Below are 25,286 nucleotides of genomic sequence, written 5' to 3' on the forward strand. Positions count from 1 at the left end.
ACTGTGTTGAATGTGTAGCCGCTAGTATTAGGTCTTTTTTCGTAACGGATATTAGTATAATAATCTTACCATTATACTCTAATTGAACAAATTTCATATGCATTTACGTTTCAAGACAATAAAATTTAATGAAACATATTTCGTAGATAAAAGATCTTACTGTTTTGATCGTATGGTTTATGAGCATAAAGCATATATTTTAATAAAAACTGAAACTTATATATCAATATCATGTTTTATTAAGTTGGAATAACGTTACGATTTCATCTCATCTGTGGCAATTTGTATTAACCGCACACATATAAGTTAGTACCGAAAATGGAAACATTACATGTTTTCACCGAACGAAACGACTGGTAATGGATGATAATACCGGGATGAAATCGAAACGTTAATCCAAATTACTAAAGTAGATATCGTGCGCTGCTGCACAAATTGATTTTGACCAATTTACTTCTTAGGAAGATATCCACAATTTGTAATGAAAATTGCATTCTGTTACAATCTTGTTATTTCATTCTGATCGAGTATAGCAAAGAACGTGTTATGGAAACATTCCATCCTGTGTACTATTTCAACAGCTGATAATATGTCATCGCTGTTGTGCTATCTTATGACAAACGCCATTTTGGGGTAAGCTGAGTTAGATACGCCACATTACTTGTCTAAAAAATCTCTACAAGATCGTTTTCAGAATTTTGAAATTCGCCTTGGTTACAGAGATATAGCGAGAAACGTGCAGAGATTTTTTTTTGCTTCAAATGGGTGTGCCTGGGAAGTGGATCAAGTAATCTTGATGTATACGATGTTTTATATGTAAAACTATATGAGAAACACAATGGCATATGCATTTTCAAAACAAAATTACACGAATTGTGATAAAAATGCAGTTTCGACAAATATCTGTAGTTTGTCAATTTCAACAACTTTTTAGAACATTTAAAGAATTGAAAAAATCCCAGAAAAAAGTTATAATGAAAAAATGATTTTTGGGTGCTTTCCGCGAACAATGCGCTTTATCTCAACGCCATTACATTTTGGAGAGTTTGCATGCTTAACAAGTTTTCTCGTAGTAAAATTTTCTACAACTTTCTCATTGACATCATGACTCTCTCTCTCGAAAGTTAGTAGAAATAAATTTTCTATCTCACTTTTAGGTGGATAAATCACAATTCAGTTTTCTTGGCTATAAATCAAAATTTTGGGAGTATTTTAAACGTTATCGTTTGTTGTATTTGAGAAGACGTACAACCTATGATTAGTCACTTGAAAAATTCATTCCATATTTGCTTTTTGAAGCACCATGTTACTAGATATGGGCGGGTTCGGGTTTTTGGACCCGAAACCCGGACCCGACCCGAACCCGTCGGGTTTCGGGTCGGGTTTGGGTTCTGTAAATTTAAGCTTCTCGGGTTCGGGTCGGATTCCGGGTTTTCAAATTAGAAATTCTCGGGTTCGGGTCGGGTCGGGGTTTTTGAAATTTTGAACTTTCGGGCTCGGGTCGGGTTCAAGTTTTTCAAATTACAAATTATCGGGGTCGGGTCGGGTTCGGGCTTTGAACAAATCAACCCAACCATTTCTTGACGCTGTTTGCGTCTGTGCACAAAACGCAGTCTCTTTTTGTAGTAGTGAATTATACTTCGTGATACGAATGGATGACACATATAACCGTACCAAATGTTAGCACCCTTGAATCGCTAAAATTCGTCGTATTTTCTGGTGTTAAAATATTGTATTTTTTCATTCTTGCATTAAATTCCGTCTCTTCAGATTCGCTGAATTATTTAATGTTTTAAACGAACATTCATGAATACGTGTTTCACATCTAAAATCTCTTTGCGATTTATTTTCCTTGATAATTAGTAATAATCAAGTCAACAGCAATTTATTGGAAAATATCGGTTCAACTTTCCATTATAGAATATAAATTTCGACAGATACTTTAAAACTGATACTTAGGCCGCGGCGACTTTTTCTCTACGTATCCGGTTTTGTGGGGTACATGTGTACCCCAGAGCTAAAATCGCTCGCATATATAATTTTATTAATTTTACAATTGGATAGTTTTATTCTAAAATCATTCGTAAAGTAATCTGTTCAAAAATATTCGTGTTTTGACTATTTAATTATGTAATAATTCATTTTGTATAGAACATAGTCTTTAAAATACGTCAAAATTCATTCATATTGTTATAACTCCGGTAGTTTCAAATCGATTTTGACTATCTATACGGCGTTGTAAAGCTTACCAAGTTTCCTTATAGATTAAAATATTCAAAAACCGGTCAAAGAGTGTATTTATTCCGATACTTTTTTGAACACCAAGCGGTAAAAATACAGCAATATGCAGTAACGGAATGGAATACGTGTATATAAAGTAAGTATGATCCAGAGTCTGGGTTGCAGAAGATGGCGAATCGAATGGTGTGTCTTGCATACTATATACAAATCATATTCACGAACATGTTTTGCCTCTTTCATCCGCAAAAGCAAAAATTACGATACCGATCCAAGCCCATTATAGTGCTTTGTTATATCAAATAAGAGATTCTATTATTCGGCAGAGTTGGAACTTATACAATTTTACACAAGTTTCTCGCTTACTATGTATCGATATTTTGCTTTAAAAAAAGATTTAATAAATTTTCCGAATTATGTACATATGACAAAACACTAACGTAAACGGTTTTGTGGGGTACATTTGTACCCCATACAAACTTTAAGCGAGCACTGTTAAGTTGGTCAAATGAAACAAATAGGTTGTACCTGCATTAACGGAAGTTTAATAATCAAATTGATTCATGATAAAGATTGCTTGCAATTAAAATGAACTGTAACGGAATAACAAGGATTCGAACTCACAAATTTGGTGGTACTTTGGTGGCATTATGGCGGCTCAAATTTAAAAAGGGCACAATATTTTTTAAAAGCAGATAGTTTAAGCCAAATTTATTTTCTAGAGACCGTCTTTGTTCCATCAGACCTAAACCTAGCTTTTAACGTATTTTTTTAAAGTTTGGAGTCGTTTCGAGAGCTCCATTGAAGATGTCCAAGCATCTCTACTGGCGCGCTTACAGTATAATCTGAAGCATAAAATAACTTAGATACCCCATCATAGATCGGCCTAACACTAATGATGGGACATCAAGAACGCGTCAGAGAATCTTGATTGATAGCTTTTGATACAAGTTTAACCGTACCAACCAGTAACTTGGGTGACGTCATGTAAACTGTCGAATACGAATTGCCAATTTCCTACGAGCAAGGTTGTTTGAAACTGTGATCATTAAGCTTTCTGTTTCCCTATGAGTTAGTCACCTATTAACCTAATTCCCGGTTAAGATATCGACGATTTATAAGTTTTTTAAAACATTACAAATTCGACGTTCAATAATAGTAAATATAAATACGGATTCTACTCAACAGTGATTCGTTTTACCATAGGCAGATATAACTCAATGTGTATGGTGCTACTTCAGATTCGCGTGATTCTATTATTCATAGAAGAGCCTAGGGTCCAGCTCGGTTACCTAGAATTGCAAATATTCGATCGAGATCTTTGGTTGATTCTCCGTGTTAACAAGTTGGGTTCGGATCGGGGTTCTCAAATTTTAAATTTTCGGCTTCGGGTCGGGTTCGGGTTTTCAAATTTTAGAATTGTCGGGGTCGGGTCGGGTTCGGGTTTTACAAAATTTTTATTCTCGAGTACGAGTCGGGTTCGGGGGTTTAAGTTTTAAAATGTTCGGGCTCGGGTCGGGTTCGGGTTTTTCATTTTTCTTTCTCTCGGGTTCGGGTTCGAAAAAATTGAAACCCGACCATCTCTACATGTTACCTATAGCTGTGTTGTCAACCAATTCAGAATTGCAAATCATCGAATTTTGTATTATCCAAAAAGGAAGTCCCAAACGCCGGCATAAGCTGAATTGCTGGAAACCCATTCAGTGACCGGATGATTTTACTAGTTTTGTTTTTTCTGTTTCTCTGAACCGGTATAGTAATTAAAAAGAAAGAAAATTCAAGTAATGCTGCAGATCTAGCATATAGCCACATGGTCATTTAGCAAAACATGCTGTATACAGAAATAACATGCACGTTGTGTCAACGTTAACAGCGCTTTTTTGAACTGTATGACTACATGCCCGATCTTTAACCTCTAAAACATGCTTGGGTTAAGCATACAGGGAAAATAATAATATCAACAGCTGCAAAAAAAATTGCAGAATGTTGTTGTATAAAAACAAACTTTCCGCCGAAAGTTAACAGGTAGCTAGTCACACTTTACGGAGGTCACCGTATCTACGCAGCTGTTGAATTTGTGCAGATTTCTACTACGTATACCTAGGTTTCTTTACCATGCAAGGCAAGCAAATATCATGGTCTAACAATAAAACAGATGCACAAAACGATGGTAAATGAACACGAATGTGAAGACGAAACACTTCCATAATGTGTCACTGATGATAGAAGAACTGACTCATATTTTGGTTGTTATCAGTTCGGCTTCTATTTTCAATTATTATTCGTTTCGGCGATAAACAGAGGATAGCATTCGTTTGTGTTCGAGTGAAACATAAATAACATTGAATTGTCATAATTTCATTTAACTTGCTAATGATTTGAGAAGAAATCAGAATATAATCTGCATTCGACCCATCGCTACTTGATTTCTAATATTTTGGTAATTCTAAATTGATAAAAAGACTGCTAAAGAAAGTCTAGCTGTACCCAAAATCATATGGCCCTTTTTTTACGACATGTTTTGTACACTATTGATTTTATACTTCTAATAAAAACTTTACAATCGAACCATTTCAAATATAAAAAATGCATAACCCAAATTACAGGGAAGACCCGTTTTTATCAGCCCCTTGGTGAATTTTAGGCTGATAAAACCGGGACATTGATAAAATCGGAACATATATTTTGCTTTCTTTTTAAGAAACCGAAGCGCTTAAAATATTCTTCTTTGGTCCCTAGATACAGCCTCATAGCCTTTCCTAATTACTTAGCTTAAACTTCCCTTAAGGTGGTCTGACAGCGCAAAATAAAAAAAAAATTTTTTTTTGCATCTTTCGGATCTCTAAGATAAGAAAAATGTACTCTAGAAAGGATTTACTCGACTTCAACTTGGTTCGTCTGCTAGAGTCCATCAAACTATCAATTTATATATAAAGCTGGGTCAAAAATCTGATAAAATCGGAGGTAGATAAAATCGGGGGCTAATAAAATCGGGTACTGATAAATTGGATCTTCTCTTCGAGAATTTAAAAATGCATCGCACAAATCCAATTTTAATATGAATTACTTCACTCCCAATTCCTCTTAGCAATCTGGAATTATGAATCGTTTTAGATGTCAATTTTTCAACTGTGAATTTTGATTAATTTGAAGCAACAATCCACAAAATGTAATTAACTTCATCAAACCAAACGGATTTGGAGGAATTGGCAGACAAAGGTGTGACAAGCGTCCAAAATAAGGAGGGGTCCGAATTAGGCTGAATATCCTAGCATTCGTTCTTCAACATAGTAGGGTCATGTTTCTATTATACCCATTTGAAGCTGTTGGTTAGAACAGTGTCTTCCATCTTTGTTCTAGTCAAATGGTAGCACAAGAAGAGGGGCACTCGATTTGAGTTTTCGTTGCACTCAAGCACGAGAAGTTCGCCGTTTTCAGCGCATTTGTTTTTATCACAGTTCTTAACGGCAAAGCGAAGCTGTTGATGCTAATTTGTATGCATTCCATTGATTGTAGGCTGAGTCATTAATGAATTAGTGAGGCACTCTCCTTAGTATGGTGAAAATAGGCACTTTACCCTTCTTCTATCTCATTTGATTTTTGTAAATTCATTCTGATTTTTTCTACTATAAGTTTTATAAGACTCTTTCTCAAAAAGTGGGCTACATAACTTTTTTCGCGTACTTCCGTTGTAAATTGCGAAAATTTTCTACCTTATTAAGGGGCTTCATGCCTTTTTATTTTTCAACAAATCGAATTTTTTTTATTGCTTTATCTGAAAGTAGAATATTTTTCCAAAATTTTATAGAGATCCGAGAAATAGATCGAAAGTTACAGCGCTTCCAAGCGCGCTTCGTCTACAAAGAGCAATGGTAACTTGAAATTTTGAACACGATTTTCTCGAAATGTTCTTTCAAAAATGGTTTTCCGTGATCACGATTGTCGAAAAACCACTCAACCGATATGCTTCAATTTTTTTCAATGGTAATTAATTTTTCTAGTATCTTAGTATCGATTCCTTTTTTATGCATACATTTTTGTTTTGTAGATGAGAACTTTTTAATACAATTTTAACCCATTCATGCTCATGTTGTTTGTGGACAACAACGTTTTTAAACAGCTATAACTTTTGATTGAGGCAAGATTTGCTCACAAAAACATATAATCATGTGACTATTGCCTTTCATTTGAGTATTAACAGTTACAAGGATCAGCTCTAGAACTGAAGTTATTGCAATTAGTCTGATTGGATGCCGACAGAGCAGTGCTGCCAGGGACAGTTTGCGTTGAAGACGGAAAATGAATTTTTCATATATCTTCGTTATGTTGCAATATTATTGAAAACTGATAAATCATATCGATTTAGACTGTCCTCCGCTACGTTTTCCACGCAATTAGACTATTGTAAGTATTCTTGGAGAATTGTATTGAGCATTGGAAGGTAAAAATTGAGCAGCTTCTAACACTGCGAGGGAAGCACCTATCTTTATGAAAAAAGGCTTTTCGTGTTTCTTGACCCCGCCGTTTTCAAGGAAAAATAGTTTTAAACCCTACCCTAGAAAAAAGTTGGGCATGAAAGGGTTAAGAGCTTAAAGCAGCGATTCTTTTTAGGAAAAGCGTTCCCAGATGTAGGAAACAAAATACTATTTATTCAACTAATCGCTAAAGTACGAGAAATGCTTATACACTAATGGATTTTTTTTTTGGAGTTTTGGGATTTCAGTTGATTTATTTGTCTTCAATCGTGATCGCCGCAAATATCTTAAATAAAAACCTGTTTTAATCCACCTAGAGGTGCAATTGTGCCTTTCTCATTTCTCCAAACTATGATTTAATAGCTGGTTCGTACAACATAACATTATGGAAATGTCTTTCATTCTTATTACACTTGGTAAGTATATATAAGAGCACCTTTTTGCATTCATCGCGGTATCGGTTTGAATCGGAGTTTTCTATGTGATCGCACTCCACAACCCGTAACTCTGGAGCCGGAAGTCGGATGAAGATGGAATTTAATATCAGTTTCCGGAGACGCAACACCTTTCATTTGAGACTAAGTTGATCAAATCGGTCTAGCCATTTTCGAGAAACCAATATAACCGTTATTCTGAATTTGGATGCTTCTGGATCCGTCGATGGTGGCCAGTGTGGCCAAAGAGACTTTGAATGACTGTTGGTGTTTACAGTTGCGTTTACATTTTGGAAAAAAATCACCTTTTTACATTCATCGCAGAATTCGTTAGAATCGGGATTTGCTGCGTGATCGTACGTATCACCCTGTAATTCAGGAACCAGAACTCGGATCCACACAAAATTCAACAGCAGCTGATGGACATTTCATTTAAAATCAAGTTTGTCAAAATAGGTTCAGAAAATTCCAAGAAACCGATGTGGACAAATCAACAAATTTTGTTTTGTAACCATACTCTTCAACTCGTAATCCAGAATAAGATGTCGGTTGAAAATGAAATTCAATAGCAACCTATGGGATATTACACCTTTCATTTGAATCTTAGTTTGTAAAAATCGGTTCAGCCATCTCCGAGTAACCGATGTGGGCATTTTGTTAACAAATCCGCATATACACACACATACATACATACATACATACATACATACATACATACATACATACATACATACATACATACATACATACATACATACATACATACATACATACATACATACATACATACATACATACATACATACATACACACATACATACACACAGATATTTTGCGATCTCGGCGAACTGAGTTGAATGTTATATGAGACTCGGCCCTCCGGGCCTCGGTTAGCCAGCCGGTTTTTGGAGCAATTGCATAACCTTTCTATATGAGAAAGGCAAAAGAATAATATTTAATTAGCTTAATCAGCATGAGTTCAATGTTATCTTCATGTGATTATATTTTGAAATGTTGGTGGAATGGGGGTTAGTAGAGTGGGAGTGGAGAATGCGTCAGAAATCCTTCATCTTATTTCGGTATACGGGATGGATGAAGGAAATGCGGGCGTGAGGGTGGTCCAAGAGGAGGGGAGTGATAAAGGAGGAAGGTGTAAGGGCAAGGCGGGGGTGAGGGGTGGCAACGCAATACTCAACTGCATATTTTGCCTTCCATTTGAGACTTGGTTTGAGAAAATCGGTTCAGTCATCACCGAAGAACCGATGTGACTTTAATTGTGGAATATGCCCGCAATTCCGGACCTCCGGAATCGTCGATAGTGGACAATATATTCAAAGAATGTTTGATTGGCAATCAGTGATCTAGATCTGCGATTAGAAGTAATTTGGTGACCATTTCAGTAGTTTTTAGCCTCTGAGTTATTACGATTGTACCGATTTATATAGGAAATTCCAGTGTATCCTTGTTAACACTCCTGTAACTCCGGAAGCAAAAGTCAGAACCGAATGAAATTCAGCAGCAGTCAATGGTATTACTGTATCTTTCATTTGAAATCAAGTTTGTAAAAATCGGTAGAGAATTCGTTGGGGAATGGGTGTGATATTAGCTTAGGAACTTGGCGGGTTCCCCGGGGGCGTCATGAACCGTCATAGGTGGCCAATGTGGTCAAAGCTGCTTTGATTGATCATTAGTGATCTAGACCCGCAAACTAGAGTAATATTACATCTATTTTAATATGTTTTACATCATTTGAGCATCATGGTGGTACCAGTTTATATGGGAATTTTCTGTGTGACCGCACTCTTCAACCCGTAACTCCGGAACCGGAAGTCGGATCAACTAAAAATTCAATAGCAGCTTATCGGAGCGTTATACCTTTCAGATAAAACTAAGTTTGCGAAAATCGGTTCATCCATCTCTGAGAAAATTGTGTGAGTTTAAATGACACACACACACAGACATTTGCCGATCTCGACGAATTGAATGGAATGGTGTATGTCACTCGGCCCTCCGGGCCTCGGTTTAAAAGTCGATTTTTACAGTGAGTGCATAGCCTTTAAAAAACAAAGCCATAATTCCACCAATTATCAATATATTTGTAAAATGTTTGGTTGGGTTACTGTTGTTCCCTGATAGTTTAGTTTTTGTTGTGATTCTTGTTCATGATTTGAGAATAAACAGTCGACAGTCGAACGTTGTTCATGATTTCAAGAGCTTGTTCGCGATTCTGTTGAATTATCATCACGTTATCGTGCTGTTTTATTCATGAGTTTTCTGTCGGATTTTTATGTCAGACTAGCAGGATGAAGGTTCATGATTACAAGATCTTAGTCGCGATTTTCGTAATATTTATTCAAGTTATCATGATATTTTAGTCATGAGTAGAATGATTCATGTTCATGATTTCAGGATCTTAGTCACGATTTTAGATATTTTTGTCACTAGTTGCGTGATTTGTGTTCATGATTTCAGGATCATAGTGACGATTTTTGTACCTTAATATCATGTTTTCGTGATATTTTAGTCAAGAATAAAGCAATTCATGGCCATGATTTCATGATCTTAGTCATGATTTTAGACATTTTTGTCACTAGTTGTGTGATTTGTGTTCATGATTTCAGGATCTTATTCACGATGTTCGTAATTTCAGTTCATGTTATCGTGATATTTTATTTGTTTTGATATTTTATTTTAGAGCTTACTTTCAAAAAGTAATGTAACTAATGTTCATGATATCGGAATTTTTATCATGGTATTCGTAAGCTCTCTTCGCCTTATCGTGATCTATTATTTTTTGGTTAGTATCGGTTTTTTTTACTCGGAATAACGTGACAATATAAACTGAATCATAAAAATGTGACTGATTCGCGATATCTTGTTCTGTGAACTATATCACGCACACTATTTGGGGTTCTCAGCGCAGTTTTCGTTTTCTGTTCGGATATCACAATGAATAACGTTGTTTGAGATCCTAATAGTTTTTTTTATATCTACTCCTCGTACTTATTACTGGTCGATAGCAGCTGGACATTGCATGAAAAAGTGCATGGAACAAAAATGGTTCCACGAATAATGCTCCAAATTTGGTGAAAGAGTTCACGTGAAAGTTTCATTACCATGTTGCATGAAATTGTAAATGTATATGGATATTTTCGAAATAACACCAGCACAGAAAATAGATTGTAAATCATGTATTAGGGATCATGAACCAGTTCAAGAAAACATGAATCATATTTTGATTTCGTGAACTTTTTCACGAAAACGAATGGTAAGTTGTGACTATATCGATTTTGTCGGCTATTTTCGGCAAATTTAGGACTAAGAGAAACGAAAGCAAATGGAATTGAAATACGGGTAGGTATTCTAGAGTGAATCAGTTATAAACTTAGAACGGAAAACTAGGATTAGGCAGGCTCATATGGACATGATCGAAAGGAAATGTGAAGAATCCTTTACCTTCTGCTAAGTAGGAGTTTGGTCATTGATAGAACATAACTCATCATCATGTTTTACCGCCGACGCCGGCACGATACAGTAGAACTCTGCGGCAATTAAAACATAGTAACATAAGTTGTGACTATTATACTAGGTATCATGAACCAATTCACGAATACATGAATAATATTTCATGATTTCGTGAACTATTGCACAAGCACGGATATTGGATCGTAACAAATATATTAGGAACCATCAACCAGTTCTCGAATATATGAATAATATTTGATGATTTTGTGAACTACTTCGCGAGTACGGATATTGGATCGTGGCTAAAATGTTAGAGATCATGAATTAGTTCACTGGCATTGAATGGATTCATTAATAAAATTCCGAATTTTGTGAAATAATTCACGAGAACAGGATATTTTGATTTTGTGAACTAATGTTCCTATATCTATGGAAAACATCATGCGTCAACCTTTGATTTTATGAATAATGTTCCTAAAGTTGTGAACTAGCTCGGGTACTGAAAATCGAATTAGAAATAACTTGACGGAAACCGTGACTGAAGTTCACAAAACAAAAACAAATATTCTCACTAGTAAAAGCATTATGCGGGCGCAACTGAAAGGAAATTGAACATAATTATAAAACACATGATTTTTTTTCATGGTCCTGTTTTCATAACGTAAAAAGGCTTTTAATCCACCTAATAGTGTGATGAGACATTTCTTATAAGTCTTATCACTCTCTTCGGATATTATATCGATTGAGAACATTTAGAATTTGATGCTTCGCGATGTTTTTGATAACTCAGCGAATTCTATACATTTCTTTTCTTAGAAATGTAAAACGTGATTGTTCCAGAATTCATGGCACTTTATTCACGATTTTGGGTACATTTTTTTTTCGTGCAATGCGAGCAAAATGTGGACAACCAAGAACATTTTCGTGAAGAGGAAGGTGAGCTCTACGGCCCCGGTATAGCAGATTAACTAGTAAGGTTTTACAATCGAGTTATACACTGTACTTTATCTTTAAACGCGTTTTTCCGAAAGTAGTGTTTTTTAAGCGGTAAAGTAAGACTTTTCATAGAAGTACTGGTCCGATTTCAATAATTTTTTCTCCAAATGTTCAGAAAACATACCGTTTTGTTTTCCACAGAGGGATTTGTAAGATGTCAATTTGTTCCATTTTTATAGCCCCTAATAGGCCAAAAAATAACGAAAATGTTGGAAATTTTCACAAATCGTTACATTACTTTTACAAATCATAAAATAAAAAAAATCCCTATCCTAAAAACATAGCCAACGTGACTATGATTATAAAAAATATGAGTTTTCTGATTACAGATTACCTAATTTGCCTCAACATTACTTAAGCAGGACCCATGCAGTTTCAACATCAATGTCATCAATTAAATTTCAAGGTCGCTAAAGATTTTTCTTTTCATCATCAAAAGTAAAGTTGAAAAGTCAAAATATGTATATTCCAAAAAAAGATTCAAAATCCATTGAGTAGATGCTTTAGAGCATGTTCAGGAATGTTTCAGTTCTAGATTCATAATTTTGACAGTTCTATTATATAAAACTGAAAATTTTAAAACTAGAACTTGCTGTCCCCAGCAGCATTTTTGACGGATGTTCTATTCAGTTTAAAATTCATGTCTCACCATTCCTTCAGCGTTACTGCATTCAAATTTATTTTTCCCCAGTCTATCGGGTCTAAGTGTCTGTGCTGGAAACTTTGCATGTATTTAAAACACAGCTCTAAACGTGTTTTAAAATCAGCAACAAATAGAACGGAGTCGTATAACAGTTTTAAATTTTGAAACAAAACTGTTCGAAATTATAAAACAAAACGCTCTGCTGGGGATGTGAATGTTTCAGTTCCAGTTCTACTTTGAAACTTCTATACAAAATAAAACGCTCCTGAACATGCCCTTACAATTTATAAAGTTTTAAGCCTCGCGAGTAGAAGACCCTCTTGAGGTTACTCTAACTTGATGAAAAACTACTATCAAGAAAAAATACAGCGGTGTACAAAATAAATTGGTACCCATTTTTTACACATATTTAGAAAACTTTTTCCGTGTAAAACTTGACAGAGAAACCGTTACAAATACGTGAAATGCATAATCGAAAGACAGCAAAATTATTAGATCATTGCAGATCTATTAAATTGCACATTTAAATCCAATTTGAAAACCCGTTAGTACTGCCAATTCCTCTGGGCAACCGTAGAATTATTACATTTTTTCAACTATTATTTTTGATTAATTGATGCAATTATAAATGAGCTAATGATGTCAAAATTAAAAAACAGCACCAGGAATGAAAATACCTTCATAAAACGGAACGAATCTGGAACAATTATTAATTAAAGAGACAAATACATAAAAGGGTCCAAAATATCTAAGGGCCCAAAATAAGAATCTTACCCTATGTGCTAAGAATTTTGAATCCATGAGCAGCTCGGGACATACACTCTGCATTATATTTATCTTGGTTTACTTTTCACCCAAAACTAGATGGAAGCTAGTGAAAGTGCACGCTTAATTTAGGTGGACTGGTTCCTATAAGAATGAGGAAAGAAGTATTCGATCATGAATCGACCAAAGGGCCGAAGTCGCAATGATATCGAATCGAGAAAAATAGCTTTGAAAATTCGGTTCAGAAAATTAAATCGTATTTTAACTGTGTTTGCATACTGCGCCTTCAAATGTATTGAAACACTTTGAAACAATACTAGTTTTCGGAAGCATAACTAAAATGTTTTATATAATAACGTTTTCGTTGATAAAATTGAAAACAGATTATTTCTCGACAGACATATGATTACGGCCTAAAAGCCAACTGTTAAAATCCACTTTGAATGGAAATTCCGGACAAACCGTTACACGCCAAACACAAATGTTGGTAGTAAACGAAAGAGAAAAGTTTTCTCTTTCATAAACTGTTGTGAACTGTGTTCGACTAGTAACGGTTTGTCCGGAATTTCCATTCAAAGTGGATTTTGACAGTTGGCTTTTAGGCCGTAATCATATGTTTGTCGAGATTTCGCCGAGTGTTGTTATGAAATGTTGATTAGGCCATTTTTGAGTCGCCCTCTTGTTTTGACGACTCTCAATTTCGCCCTGCAGTGTCGCCAAAAAACAAAAATCAAATGTGGCTTTCGCCGTGCTCGCTGGAGGGGAAAATTTGTTATTCCCCCTGGGCGTAACAAGCACTTGGTTTTTGTTTGGGGCGATTTCGTTTACGGACCTTGTAAACAATGATGCTGTCAATTTCGCCTGTATACACTACCTTAGTAATGCAGAGGCGTAACCCGCCTGGCTTTTTGTTTACAGTTGAAAGTCAGATTCGCCGTTTTGTTTTTTATTGATTTTTATGAAGTGTGAAATATTTATAAATGAGTTTTTATATTTTTTATAAAGTATTTTTACTCCTCTTTCAGATATTAATCAAATCTCTGTTTGTGTACATTTGTTAGTTTCGCCCATTTGTCGGTTCACGATCGTATTGAGTTCTTTGCGACCGGTCTCACGAACACTAATGAAGTTTCCTGGTTGAAAACAATCCCATTTACTTTTGCCGTCTTTGTTTATTATTTTCCACCAGCTTGTGATGTAGTATTTGTGTCATGTGGCGTGTACGTACATGAGCCGTAGAAAAGTCTATGGTGAGATATTGTTTGCAACAGTTATTTCCATACTAAATTTGCAAAAGGGCGAATAAGATTTGTAAACAAACTTTTATTTTGATGATTTCTCTTAATTTACTATAATTTCAAAGCAGAAAACAATTGAAATTACTTCTACGAAGGGTAAAAATTTACATTAACGCATATTTTTCATGAAATTCCACTCTGCAGCAGACTAATGAGCGAAACAAGTTTGTTTACAAAAAACAGTTTCGCCCTTTTGACGAATTAATATTGATTTGATTCTAGTGATCGACGGTATGCGTGAAGCATGATTTGTTTGTGTTGACCGTAGATAAATGAATCTGTCGAAAGCGATAATACAGAATTTATTTTGATTTCATTTTCGGGCAAATGAAAACGCGTTACCGGCAGCTGGGGACAACGTTGACATCTAAAGAAATTAACTATAGGTAGCGCAAAACATGCCAGCAAAACAGTTACATCTTTCTGGCCTGCAGAAATCACACGCACTAAAATCATCAATTACATTTAATATATATTTAATATCTTACCTATTTCACCAATACATAAGAAGCCAACTGTCAGGCATCCCTCGGTAATTAATCGTGTCACATTATGCCTCCAACGAAAAACCGGCATTTATGTAGGAAAATACCTATTTTGTAATAAAATGTATGTTTAAAAGCAAAACCACAATAGTGCCAATCAGTACTTTCAAACAAGATGAACCTCGACAATCTTCCACCGGAGTTGATGTGGAATGTGCTGGATAAACTGGAAGAGCTACGTGATCGGAAGAATGCGTCGCTGGTGTGCAAATCTTGGAACTGGATGCTGTTCAACACGACCAAGTCACTACGAGATGTCAACTTGCGCATATCTACGAAAGTCAACTGTCTGGAGCAGCTAGAAACTGAGGAACTAGTCGATCGCATGTTCGACGTGATGATGAGAAGTAAGCGGAATTATATCAATGTGGAATTCTTCCATGTTAATTTCGAGCGACCGGTGGTAAGGGAGTTCCTATTCTTTATGGTGCAGCTGTGTTGCGATTCCATCGAGTGTCTACGTTTCACTAACTGTCACGGTTTGAAACGCAGTGAATTGTGGCAGATTTTGGAGCTGCTCGGTGATTTGAAGGAGCTTGTTGTCTCAGGAGGAATTTACTATGACGATTTGAGTGAGGATTTTAAAATTCCGGAGCTTAAAAACCTTCAAAAACTGACACTGGATATCGGTGATGACTGTCGGCTATATAGGGACTTTACTTTCAACGCGCCAATTCTGGAGAGCTTGAATATAAGAACTATTCATGGATGCGTTGATCTCCGTGACGTCGCTACGACTCGATACTTTAGTCAGCAACTAAAATCATTGAGATTCTCCACCAATCGATGCTACAATCAAGCGGAATTTTCTGAAATGAGTTTTTGTCATCTGACAATATTGGAACTTAAGGTGTCCGGTTACGTGTGGGTTCAGCTGTTCAAACAAATGAAACAATTGCGAGTGTTGAAGCTAGAGGCAAGTATCAACGATGATGTTATAGCAGCAATTTGTAGCACATCAACACAGCTTCAAAAGTTAAGCCTCCTGTCTTCTGGATTAGTGGAATGTAAAAAATTTAACATGTTAGCACGACTGGAAGCTCTGGAAGAACTGCAAATACGAGGCATCCATAAATATAGCTGGAGACATGTAACGTTCACTAAACTTCGACAGCTGCATTTAGATAATGTTGGAACGGATTTCACAAATTTTCTCAAAGATTTGAATAGTTTGCGATCGTTGGAAATTCACGACACCAAGCTTAAGAACGAACAACTTATTAAAGTTACTCTGAATGCACCCACCGTTGAACGACTAGAGCTGGCATTCTGTAGCAAACTGAGCGACAAAGGATTTAAGCACTTGACCGACATGGAAAACCTAGTAGAACTGCGTCTGTGGGGTATACAGGTTTCCAAGAATATTGAAGAACGAATAACCTGTCCGCGGTTACGAAAGATAATTTTTTACTTTAACGATTTTGTAAGTTTGGAAGCTTTAAATACCATTACCACAACAGTTAATCTCAATCCTTTCTTTCAGATCGAAGATTGCACCTTGGATGCAATTGCTCTCCGTTTGCCACAGCTGAAACAGCTTGTCCTGTACGACTGCTATCGAATTAGTCCGCAGGGTGTTATTGAACTTCGAAAAAAACTTCCAAACTGTCACGTGTTGGAACTGTATCGCGGAGACGAATTGCCATTAGCCTTAGTTGAAGAGACTCAAATTTATTACCGGAATGCCGAATATCCGAACGGAGTTCTGAAGCAGGAATTGCCCTTTCAGTGGTACTGATGTATTTTAAATTTATGATGTGATTGTATATTTTCTTTTGATTTGAGTTGTCTGTAACGAATGTGTTTTAGCATTTACTTTATTTTTATTTACGTGACTAAGTTTTTTTTTCATTCGTCAATTGTGTTTTAGCATTATTTAGATGTGGGGTGTATATATCAATAGATTATATTTTGACATTTTCAAAATAATTTTTATTTATAGTTTTTAACCCAATATAAGCGATATTTTATTATCTGCAACCATAAATTGTATTGATAGCATTTAAACTAATATTCATAATAAACAAAGTGGAAAACATGTTCTGCTAATTTTTTCGTCACTTATTGGCATAAAAAATGACTAACACTGCAATCTGATACATTTAGATACTACGCCATTTTTGTACCAATACCAAACACGTCTGGTGTTGGTTATTGAAAATTAATTCCAGAAATGAAAAACTAGCAGAACTCACATTCTAAACTACAGTTTCACTACATTTTTACTGACTTCCATAAACATTCTCGTCCGAATATGCGACATACAAGAAAAAGTCCTCTTCGTGGTGCTCCTGATACAGCGATCCCATGGTGGCAGACGTGGGTGGAATGACATTATTGACAAAGAAGAATAAAGCATCCTCCGGTCTCAGGTGGATTCGCTTGCGAATCAGGAAGTAGAACTGTCCCACCGTCAGATCCGATGGAACCAGATACTTCTTCTTGTCCAAATCGCCGATCCGTGCCTTGGGGGCCTTTTCGACGATGACGGGTACACGGTCCGGATACTTGCGACGTATTTTATCACCTTCCTGCTTCCGCTTCTCGAAGGGATGCTCCTCTTTATAGACAAACTTCATTGTTCTAGTTTTTGATGAAATAGTAACTTTTCTCGAAAAAATGTGCTTTCGCGATATTCAATGCTGAACTGGTTTGCAAACTGCGTCTTTTGTATTATTTGTCAATAATCAGGTAGAAAAACTCACATAGCACTCACACACACGATGGAGAACTAATGGTAGTGATATGGTCTGTCCGTGAAATCTTGGGCATTTTTTCAAAACGTCATATCTGCAATGAGTTACTCTCTTTGTTTACTTTCTCTTCTGTTAATAATTCGGTCATTTTAACATTTATCTCTCAACTCTTTGCATAATATGCTAGTTAAAACCACCGTCTTTCGATCTGTACTGTAAAATAAGTGAAAAGTGTTATAGTGACGCCGTAAAAATCGAAAGAGAAAGTAAACAAAGAGAGTAACTCATTGCAGATATGACGTTTTGAAAAAAACGCTCAAGAAATGTTTACCCATGTGTATCTATTCCATCTAGACAAGCGCATCGAGAACAGCTGACTCAGCAAGGGCAGTGCTGCTAGAATTCGTTTCACATTACTTGTATTCGCGATTACACGTTGATCTTTATTTAGGTATCGAAAACAGATTTTTCTATGCGCCTCATATTTCTTTCGCTGTAAATTTCATGAATTTATTCGATCTATCCACTCATTGAATGCATATTCAAAGTACATGCTAAAAAATGCCTTGAAATCACAGCAGAATTAAAAAGACTGAAACAAAAATATACAAACTGTGCATATCTTAGTTTCTCAGTGTATATGGCAGGCAGAATCGAAAGAGGGACGAATAGTATGAAGCAAAAAATAGATTATTGAGCATATCAATCGAGCAAACCAAATGACTCATTTGCCGAAGATGTATTGTTCATTGAATCATGCAGAATTTTCTTCATTATTTTGTCAAATAACACTAGTTAGCAAAATAAAAATTTGAACTTCATTATGTGGCCTTCATTTTCGGAGGAAAATTATATGCTGAATTGGAGAAAGCTGTCCAAAAAATTTACAGTAGAGCACTTTTCTAGTTAGCGAGTAAAAACGAATGTAAATAACAGTACATTTAGCAAAATCCATATAGCTTAGGTTATAGTTCATCAACATGAAATATAATAAAACATAATTATTATGTTAAATTAAAAATAAGTGCATGTACTTTCGGTAGTTCTAATGTTTTGTTTTTATGCAACTAATGGGCCTTTTTTGTGGAATGAACATTTTTGAGTTTCTCAGACTTAACTTATTGAACTGTCGCAAACCCATTTTTCCTAGGGGCTTGTTTAATAAATTGTTTCATAAAATGTTCGCTGTTAGAACTCTGTTGAACTAATAAAATGAAAAAATTGATAAAATTTGATCTGGAGTAATATTCGACCTCGTTTATCCAGATGGTCTTTTGATAATAATAATTTCAGGCGCAGTGAAAAGATTAGTCATCGAATGATTAGTATACAATACTGCGTGTAATATTTATAAGTGTCATATATAAAATAACTCTTCTGATACAAAATTTTTTGTAACCTAAATCCTCACGAGTCATAAAGTTCATATCTTGAAACTCTATAACTGCTCAGCTAAATTTTGTACAAACTTTAGATTCCCTACGTATATGTGATACTAAATACCAATACATATGTCAAGTAGGGGATCCCGGGGCTAGTTGGCGGTTGGGGTAAGTTGGTGGAATCCCCTTTTCCCCATTGCCATTAGACATATAGCGCTGCTTATCGTTGTGTACCTCAAGTAATGTGAAACACATTATCCATATTTTTGTTACAAGACATTTAGTTCTGTAGAAGTTGTGGGCGATATTGTGTTTTCGAGCATACTTTGTAAATTTTCTTAATTTTAAATATTTTATGTTATTTAATGTAATTTTCAATCAATTTCCCGAATGATTATATTGTTCGATAGTGCGTGAAAAGAGCTTCCAGTATCCGTATAGATATTACACCTATCCACAATCAAACGTTATGTTTTAACTCCTATTTTATAAAATATGTGGTTGCGGTAAGTTGACGGTGGCGCAAGTGAGGCTAGTTGGCGGTACTATTTACAGTGCAAAAATAGTCATGAAATATTCTCATTTCTGGAACTCACTCCAATGAGGAGAATCATTTGGTATTGTCTCTTGTCAATGCAGGGGGCATTTATCTCGGCCAATCGCCTGAAGAATTTCGAAAATTTGCTTTTGAATATGGAGTATGCGTCGAAGTCAACATGCCGAGGTATTGGACTGAAATATGATGGCAAGTGACGAATAATATAGTTCCATTGAAAAAAAAATCAGCACATTTATTAAAGACCACTGATGTAATAAATTTTTTATTCGATTACTCATTTTCTGGCATTCCGCCAACTTACCCTACCCCGGGGCTGGGGTAAGTTGGCGGGTTTTCCGCTTCACATATTTTTGTCTCTAAAAATGGAGACAATGACAATAACCAAAAAATAAAAGAATATAAAATTCAGAGATGTTGCCAACAGTCTGTCCTTTCATGCAAAGTGTTCAATTTTGAAAGATCTACATAAATCAAAGCGATAAAAAACTGAAAACACCGCCAACTAGCCCCGGTCTCCCCTAATGTAAAACCAAAAATTTATTTTCCCTGCTAAAGCATCTATTTAAGTTCAGTTCGGTTTCTCATCTCGCTCAGTTCAGACGCTAGCTATCGCTCCGTTGCTGTAGCAGGGCAATTGTTGAAGGTGAACATGAAGCACAACGTAGCAGAAGTTAATGCAATTCCACCATTTACGTCATGTGGTACTGATTATGTTCAAAAACATTAGTCAAGCAGAATCATTCGCTTCCCAGAACAACATGAAATACGTCGTCGAATGAAATTACATTTTATACAATATCCCAACGTATATAGATGTTGACAGTATTGAAATAAATATACATGATCTGACACCACGTACTAAAAAAAACATGTTAAAATAGGGAGAAGTGAGTAGCAGAGTTTACAATTTTCGCATTCGTGAACAGAATAAGGCGATATTTCACCTACTTCGACCAGCAATAAAAAAGCAAACATACGATGTAACAATGTTTGCTCTCCAACTTTTCCCGACAAGACAGCATTGGATCTTATCTTTTCGCGGTATAATATGAGATAATATTTTCGCGCCTAATGTAAAACTGCCGAATAACTAATGGTTTCGTAAAAATTCACAAAAATGAGTAGATACAGATCCTTAGAATGAAAATACTGCAATAATGTGGGGAAATAAATTCTATAGTGTGATATATTAATGGTTTTTCTTGAACTTAATTTATCACGAGGTTCGAAGCAGCGAAATTATCACGCTTCCATACTGCATTGTCAGCAAATTCTCGCAATTTCTTGAAAGGTGAAAAGTTGGGTCCGTGCCTACTAAGGATGAAAAAGCTGTGCGATAAACTGCTTGTCGTGAAAATGAGCGAATATTTTAACCTCTGGTGAGTAGTATTCCGGAAGATACTTGGAGAAACTTCTTCCCAGAACTCCGCAACAGCGTTCGTGCGGTGAGAATGCGCCCGACAAAACCTACTCCTTCTTACTTGCGCTTCTCAGGCAAATGCCCTCAAGGTATTACACATTCTCAACGATCACTAGTCACGTATCCAGGGCAGATTCCTACGTGCCAATATTGCGAAGATCCGCTACACCACGGAAAACCTTGCTCAGAGACTGCTAAGGAAATTCTACGTGATACGACCAAAGCGGGTATACAGTAGCCTGGCCCAAAATACCTTAAATCTCGAAATCAAAATCTTGCACCTGAATATGATAGTTTGGGTGGCTAATATGCTTCCTTGAAAATTTCAGCTCATTTGGTACACTGGAATTGGTTCCGCAAATGGATCAAAGTTTGTATGGGAAAAATTGACCAAATGTATGGAGAAACGCATCAGTTTCACATTTTCAGACCTAGGTGACGCTGTAATCGATTAATGTTTTTCATTAAAAAATTAAGAAACTTCTTGTAACAAAAAATCGATTCGTGAAGATTGCAAGTCAATCCAACAAAAACTGATAAAGTTATAAGCGCGCAAAGTTGAGGGTGTCATGTGCTGTAGTTGGGGTGGCTCTGTCGAAAGTGAAAAAAGTGGCTTATGGTGAACGCACGATTTGCACGAGGTGGTTAACTACATGAATTTCAACTTTTAATAACACGAAATGCTGACCATTTGGAAGGGTAATATCTTCGGCAAACTATATCAAAATGTCAAGGGCTTTCCGATGAAGAACAGGCTTAGGTCACTTAGCAAACCTAATGAAAACAGAATAGGACATTTTAATATGAGTTAGCGCCACAGGGGAAGAATTTCGAATAAAACTGTTCTCCGTTGGCAAGTCCTTGATTATTTAGTCTACTTTGGCGAAGACATTATTACGACAAGTGTTTCCACTCACGAGATATGACCCAATATCAAATAAATAGGAAATTCTCAGGCACTCTAGCGCCACCCAGTGGAAGAATTCTAAATTAAAATATGCTCCGTCGAATAGCCCTGGATCTTATGATTTACTTTGTCGAAGTGTCCACCCCGCTAAGTATTTCCGATCATGAGATATGACTCAATGTATAAGTTTACTATAGGTCATTTGCCTACTCCCTAGCGCCACCTGGTGGGATAATTCTGCATTAGCCTGTTCTTCATCGGATAGCCCTTGACATTCTGATCTAGTTTGCCGAAGATATTACCCTTCCAAATGGTCAGCATTTCGTGTTATTAAAAGTTGAAATTCATGTAGTTATCCACCTCGTGCAAATCGTGCGTTCACCATAAGCCGCTTTTTTCACTTTCGACAGAGCCACCCCAACTACAACCCATGACACCATCCACTTTGCGCGCTTATAACTTTGTTAGTTTTTGTTGGATTGACTTGCAGTTTTCACGAGTCGATTTGTTGTTACAAGAAGATTCTTAATTTTTCGCATGAAAAACATTGATCGAATACAGCGCCAGGTGAAACTGGTGCGTTTCTCCATACATTTGGTCTATTTTTCCCATACAAACTTTGAGCCATTTGCGCAACCACTTCCAGTGTACCAAATGAGCTGAAATTTTCAGGGAAGCTTATTAGCCATCCAAACTATCATATTCAGGTGCAAGGTTTGAAATTCCTCACTTAGCTTTTTTTTCATACAACTTTAGGCCACTCTAGTATACAGTCTTCGTATGCTATACCACAACCATCGAGTCCAGTACCACTAAACCAACTGCCATTACCAACATCGAGTAACAACAATTACAGCAAATGTTTCCAAACCAACACTGCCAATAAGGAATCAAATACCGATGAAGAAGGATTTACAATAGCGACCCGTAAGCACAAACAACAAATAAGAACATCCGACCGTGACTAACATGAATGCAGTACCGATGACGACATGAGCATAAACGAAAACGCGAGAGAAGTCGGACAAAAATGACCCCCAAGGTGCGGAAAAAAAACTCATCTAATATTTCACCACCTAGGAAGAGGATCACAACACGCAGCAGTAAGATGCGTCAACCAGACCCGACGAACAGGCTTTAACGATAATTTCTTTCTATTTTTACAAATTGTAAAAACACGAAAGATCCACGGCTGAGTTGTGCTAACGCATTGAGCCGTGTCAAAAATATTTAAAATAAAAAAAATCTATTTAAGTTCGTATTTTGGTATTATGTAGGATATCAACTTATTTTAGATTTAAAACCTTAAAATCTGAACATTAAAATGATTTGAAGAACGTAGAATATTTTTCAATTATACTTAAGGGGAGGGTGGGGGGTAAGTCTAAGGGTTTCAGTGTGAAATAAAAATACTTTTTCTGCGAATTTTTTTGGAAGTGTGGGTGAAACATTAGTAAATCATAGGGGGATCTAATGGGATCCTTGGAATAATGTGGGGTAAAATAGACTAGCGTTTTAATAAATTATTTGTATTATGAAGCATGAAAAATAAACTATTATGCGAAATTAATAAACATATTAAATATTATAGTTCATTCCATATATTCCGACATTCAAAGTTAATTTTTTTGTTATTAACATGCTCGTAAATAATCAGTGTCCTGCCAATCATCTTCTTCGTCATTGGATGAACAAGGTATTTCGGTGCTTAGAATACTCGGTTATATTAATACCTTGTTCATCCAATGACGAAGCAGATTTGGCAGGACACTGATGACTTATGAGCATGTTAATAATAAAAAAAATTTGAATGTCGGAATATATGGAATGAACTATAATATTTCAAATGTTTATTAATTTCGCATAACAGTTTATTTTTCATGCTTTATAATACAAATAAATTATTGAAACACCAGTCTATTTTATCCCACATTATTCCAAGGATCCCATTAGATCCCCCAATGATTTATAGGGTAAAGACTTAATTTTCGCAGGATGCAGGCATGCATCCTAAAAACGACGAGATAGCAAGATGATCTATTCCGCAAAAAGGTGTGTTTTGAAAGCATCTACAACTTTCTAGAACTTCAAAAAACTGTAAAAAATAAAATAAAAAAATTACAATAAAAAAACACTTTTTAAGGGGGTATTCCGACATGTACTTCAATTTCATCCAATAATTTTTTTCGCTTAAGAGATAGCCATTTTGCAACTTCAACAAAGTTTCATAAAATTATTTCGTCTACAAACTTTCCATACATGACTATCAATTTTTGGCAACAACTTGCAGTTTTTTTATCGTATATACTCCCTTAAATCAAAATTTTCCAACATTATATTAAACTACTTAAAAAATAAAGAAGAACCTTTCGGAAGACATCAAAGTGCCATAACCAATAGTTTCGTCGCAAATATCAAGCGAATCGGCTTTTTTTGATTCCGGGCCGGGCCGGACAAAACCCGCAAAATTTATTTTTTGATTTTCATACCTTTTATATTTTTTTCCTAAATGTTCCATAGCAAGAACTGTATTCGCAAAATTTTGAGGCAATCGAATGAAAAAATATAGGTGCTACATTTGTTGAACCGTACAGGGTCTTGTAAATCTGTAAGAATTTGAGTGACAAAAAGTTTTTGTTAATTCCAATTCATCTCGCGTTAATAGGTACTACAATGTTAATTTAACAACGCAGATAGGCGTTTCTAATAGAAAATTAAGAATTCAATCAATTTGTGAAATAATGAGTATTTAAAAAGTTACCAATGAAATCAATGTAACTATGTTGTTTAACGCGGACTTATTTACATTCAGAGTGTTATCGACGTTGTTTTAACTGTTAAATATGTTTTATTTCAGTGGTTTATCAATTATCATAGAGTTTCATCCACTTTTACACGTTGAATTATTGAATAATAAAGAAATATGGCTAATTATTAAGCTTGAAATAGTTTAAAATAAATTCGAGCAATTTTCACAAAAAAATGTTTTTAAAATAAGCTTATAAAAATCAATTTGGCACATCCGACTTTAAAGAAAAATAAAAACTCGCTCGGAATTTATTACTCTTGCTAAAATCTAAGATTTATTTGTTGTATGAAAAATAGACACTTTACGACGCGACGTAAAATTAAGGTAAAATAAAATTTCGTTTTTTTGTAGTCTCTATACCCAAAAATTGAACAATACACTCTAAAACTGTATTTTTTAAGTTTAGAGTACAACTCATTTCAAATTTAAATTATTGGGTAGACTATTCTGGTTAAATAAGCAATCTACGAAAAAAGTTTTGAGTGATCAAAGTCACCCCGACGCTCAAAGTCACTCCAGTTTACGGTACCAAGCAAATATTCATGTAAATATCGACGAGCGGGGTAAGAGATTAGGTTCATTTGGTGAGCAATTGCTTTTAATAGATTTTGATGATACACGAAGCGTTAGTAAATTTCCATATAATAATGCAA

General features: G+C 35.6%; 2 protein-coding genes across 2 annotated transcripts; one reads left to right on the forward strand and one right to left on the reverse strand.

Annotated features, from left to right (window-relative positions):
- The first annotated feature begins 14,558 nt into the window (after positions 1 to 14,558).
- Positions 14,559 to 16,693, forward strand: LOC131690548 (uncharacterized). The gene is made up of 2 exons (XM_058976413.1): positions 14,559 to 16,283; positions 16,344 to 16,693. The coding sequence occupies exons 1-2, from the start codon at positions 14,976 to 14,978 to the stop codon at positions 16,596 to 16,598; spliced, it is 1,563 nt and encodes a 520-aa protein (XP_058832396.1). The 5' UTR covers positions 14,559 to 14,975; the 3' UTR covers positions 16,599 to 16,693.
- Positions 16,694 to 16,794: 101 nt separating this feature from the next.
- On the reverse strand, positions 16,795 to 17,495 carry LOC131690549 (gamma-aminobutyric acid receptor-associated protein). The gene has a single exon (XM_058976414.1). The coding sequence runs from the start codon at positions 17,437 to 17,439 to the stop codon at positions 17,083 to 17,085; it is 357 nt and encodes a 118-aa protein (XP_058832397.1). The 5' UTR covers positions 17,440 to 17,495; the 3' UTR covers positions 16,795 to 17,082.
- Between the last annotated feature and the right edge of the window lie 7,791 nt (positions 17,496 to 25,286).

Source organism: Topomyia yanbarensis, chromosome 3 (assembly GCF_030247195.1).
Source record: "Topomyia yanbarensis strain Yona2022 chromosome 3, ASM3024719v1, whole genome shotgun sequence".
Lineage (NCBI taxonomy): Eukaryota > Metazoa > Arthropoda > Insecta > Diptera > Culicidae > Topomyia > Topomyia yanbarensis.

Bases quoted from the DNA above. Each gene is read 5' to 3' on its own strand.
- LOC131690548 (XM_058976413.1), top strand. From the start codon at position 14,976: ATGAACCTCGACAATCTTCCACCGGAGTTGATGTGGAATGTGCTGGAT. The intron at 16,284-16,343 runs GTAAGTTTGGAA...CCTTTCTTTCAG, and splicing joins TTTTTTACTTTAACGATTTT to ATCGAAGATTGCACCTTGGA.
- LOC131690549 (XM_058976414.1), bottom strand. From the start codon at position 17,439: ATGAAGTTTGTCTATAAAGAGGAGCATCCCTTCGAGAAGCGGAAGCAG.